The 3,698-nt window shown below is 36.7% G+C and overlaps 1 protein-coding gene across 1 annotated transcript; it reads right to left on the bottom strand.

Moving 5' to 3' along the window:
* Positions 1-1,783: 1,783 nt before the first annotated feature.
* On the bottom strand, positions 1,784-3,242 carry PEX7 (peroxin 7). The gene has a single exon (XM_086666706.1). It carries the CDS (start codon positions 2,917-2,919, stop codon positions 1,969-1,971), a length of 951 nt encoding a protein of 316 aa, XP_086522832.1. The 5' UTR covers positions 2,920-3,242; the 3' UTR covers positions 1,784-1,968.
* Positions 3,243-3,698: the final 456 nt, after the last annotated feature.

Genomic DNA, 3,698 nt, shown 5'->3' with positions numbered 1-3,698 from the left:
CCACACACCACACAGAACAGAGCAACCTTAACTGAACACTAGAAAAGGTACCCGATAATCGGAAATCAGTGGGGGTAGGGTACCCGTAAATTATTATAAGCAATCCCAAAACCCTAAAACTATAAAACAAGAGAAAAAACTTCAGTCTAGCTCTCATCAGTAAAACTGATAATCACATTGCAATACCACACCAAGTGGATGAACTCACTCTCCATTCTTATCCAATCATCATAACTACTTCCAGTAGTTTAATAGTAGTTTCTCATAATGAAATACAGCATTTCAATGGTAATATTCATCAGAAAGGTGCAAAGATATGATATAATTCAAGTTCTTCGTACTAGACTGAAAATAAACAAGTCTCACAGAGTCGGGAATAAACAGTTTACCCTGAAATTTATATTAATGAAACTAGACCTTACTGAAGTTTCAATTTTCTAAGCTATCAAACAAACAAAGAAGGCCAAAAGCAAGTGGTAACATAAGGCACAGAGAGTTAAGTACCTAAGTAGCTAACAATATCAAAGAAGATAAGTTATGATAACTAAAATATCTGTATCTATTGTAGAAGGTCAATAACTAAATTTTTCGTTCATTATCTGAAGAAAATATGTTTGGGGAACTTAGTTTGCATTATTTAGTAAAGGATAACCACTTGGTTTGAGTTGGACTTGGAGTACTAAAGTTTTAGTTCTGCATGGCAGGAATAGTCATCTGTCACATCGTTTAGACGAAATGAATCATATTGAACAACTAAGAGGTTAGACAGAAAATTTGGCGTAGATTTGGGACTGCAATATCAGTAAGGAGGATTACTCGGATTGGAAAATTCGAAAAGCACGAATAAATTTTTGGAGTTGCTGTCTTGCTGGACGAAACCACTATTTCTATGATGTGTTGGCAAGGGCAGTTAGAAGTTATCCTCCACAGTTGATATGAATACTTAGCTTCCTTTGAAGATGTGGTGTTTTGTTTCCATGGCTCACTCGCTTTTAGAAGACATGCAGAATAGACTGTGTACGAGAAAAGATATGGTATGTTGGTGAATAGATGCATTGGTCCAAGTATGTTGAGGAATCGATGAAACATCAATTTTCCTCTAAGCTATCGCATTTGAAGCTTCTTTACTAAATTTTTTGGATCGCTTGAGTTATTTATAAGAATCAGCGTCCTTGGATAAGATCGGGAGACTATTTCAAAGCGAGGTAGAAACTTTGGAGTTGGTTCCACACGCTACTTTAGGGCAACATAGACAGGAGAAATAAGGTCAAGTCATCTTCAAAGATGTGATCATGAGCAAGTCAAGTTATGTGGTTTCATCTTAGCCTTTTTGGTGCAAAAGGAAGAATTGGAACCTTTTAGCTTCTAGTGGGGACTTCACCCAAAATTAGGAGGCCATGGATTATCTATCCTTATGAGTCTAATGAACCTACTAGTTGTTTTCCTTCATTTTATGTTTCATTGGATCCTAAACGACCTTAACAAAACCTAAGTTCATTATCGGGTTCATTTCCAACTAATATAAAAAAATCCCTATTTCATCTTTCCAAGCTAGTAAACACAGAGGAAAGAGGAGCAACAACGAACGTAAAACGCAAAATACGGTAATGGTGCATAAAACATCAAACATTATCCTAAATATTGATCAAGTATAACAAAGCATTTCTTTGAATTTCCCTAACGAGTTGGTAAAACGTTTCAGCAACTTACAAGTTAGAGAACTAGGAAAGAGCAAAATAACAACTAACTTGTGTAAAACCCTAGCCATTAAGCAGCCACCGTCTGAATTAGAATCTACTTTATTTATTAATTGAGGGTATTCTTCAATGCACTTCAAATATATTTATTCATAACTCATTAAGCATCAAGAAACATGATTAAATTGAAGTACCGTATTCATTAAAAAATAACAACATACCCGATTCGATTCTTCCTTTCATGTAAAAAATGGTAAAGATGAGTCCTTTTTCATGGTGCCCTTGGATCAGTCCCATTTGGCCAAACATAAACCATCTCATCCCAACCAGTACTAGCAAGAAGCCCTTCAACAAGAACACTCATATCAACACCAACAGCAAATTCGGTATGATGATCATATCTTGCCATAAGTGCATCTTCAACTTGATAATCCCATAAACAAACACTCATATCGTAAGAACACGAAGCGATTAAACTTTGTCGATGAGGGGAAAATTTCACCTTTCTCACAGCATAAGCATGTCCATTTAGAACAGTAATTGGAATTCTATAATTTCTAACATCCCAAACTTTAATTGATTTATCAACAGAAGCTGTAGCAATCAAACAATCATCATATTTATTCCAATCACAAGATAAAATCTCAAATTCATGAGCAGGAAGAATCATAGTTGAAACAGGTTCTCTAACATCCCAAACCCTAACAGTACAATCACCAGAAGCAGAACAAAATACATCAGCATGTCTAGGGTTCCAAACAGATGAATAAACACAATAAGCATGTTCTTTAAATGTACGAACACTAGCAGGACGATCAACAGTCCAAAGTTTTACCGTATCATCCCAAGATGAACTGATAAACGAATCACGACGAACTGGATTCCAATCGACTGAATGAACTTCACGAGTATGTTCATGGAGAGAACGGATAGGGTTTGATGTAGGTGGAAGAGCTAGATCGTAAAGTTTAACAGAGCCATCAGCTATGCCGGCGACAAGGAGGTTATCGTTTTCCTCTGACCAAGTACAGTCATAAACACCATCGGCAGTTTCAAAAGAAGCGATTTCAGCGATTGAACCAGTCGGAGTTAGGTCAAGAACATGAACTCGTCCATTACCAATCATTCCGAAGTTTTGAGCGGTTGCTACTGCTAATCGATTCTCGTAAAAGGGACTGAATTTGACGGAGTAACCATTGAAAGCGGTTTTGAAGAAAGGCATCTTGGATTGTTCAAGTTTGTTTGTTTCTCACTCTATCTTCTTCTCTCTCTATCTTGTTTCTCTCTCTAACTGATCATCATTTCTAGGGTTAGAGCCTAATCTACTAATATTTCCTGCAAATTCAACTGATCAAGTTGAGATAATTCAGACAGACTGATGCTGAATTGCTGATGCATCAACTTCAACAACTCTTTTCGTCTGATTGCGGTGCTCGGATCGCGGTTCTAGCAAACCAGTTCTTTTTCTTACAATATGATAAGTTTATAAGCACTTACGATTTCATATAGTCGAATGGATAATTTGTAGACACTACCCCTATTTGACTAGGCAGCCTCATACTCGGGGACTTGGAGTCATAGTTTGTTAATTAAGGTAGGTTACATCATTTCTAATTCAGATAGACATTGTTCTTGTACTATTTTAACAAAAAAATATGGAATAATTTCCCATTCACAAGACAATGAAGGGGTTCGGATCGTTCGAACGATAACATAAACTAAAATATTAACATTTCTAACAACCTTAACAAAAGTAACTTCCTGAAATTTACATTTCAGCTCCTTGATCTCCTCGATAGTGGCTCTGGAGATCCAATTGCAAGTGCTCATCTCAAATGAAACTGCATCAATAACATTCGAAGAGTCTGATTCGATAACTATCTTTGAAAAACAGAGTTGGAACCCCCATTCGAGGGCTAGCGAGAGTGCTCGACACTCTCCGTCTTCGCTGTTGCGGCATCTAATAATATCTGCTATTGCTGTAAGAAAGTTAGCTTTATA

This window comes from Eschscholzia californica, unplaced genomic scaffold (assembly GCF_041429995.1).
Source record: "Eschscholzia californica isolate CP2 unplaced genomic scaffold, dmEscCali1.0.p SCAF_3, whole genome shotgun sequence".
Classification (NCBI taxonomy): domain Eukaryota; kingdom Viridiplantae; phylum Streptophyta; class Magnoliopsida; order Ranunculales; family Papaveraceae; genus Eschscholzia; species Eschscholzia californica.
The sequence above is the reverse complement of the archived record's forward strand: the minus strand, read 5'-3'. Positions and strand labels throughout refer to the sequence as shown.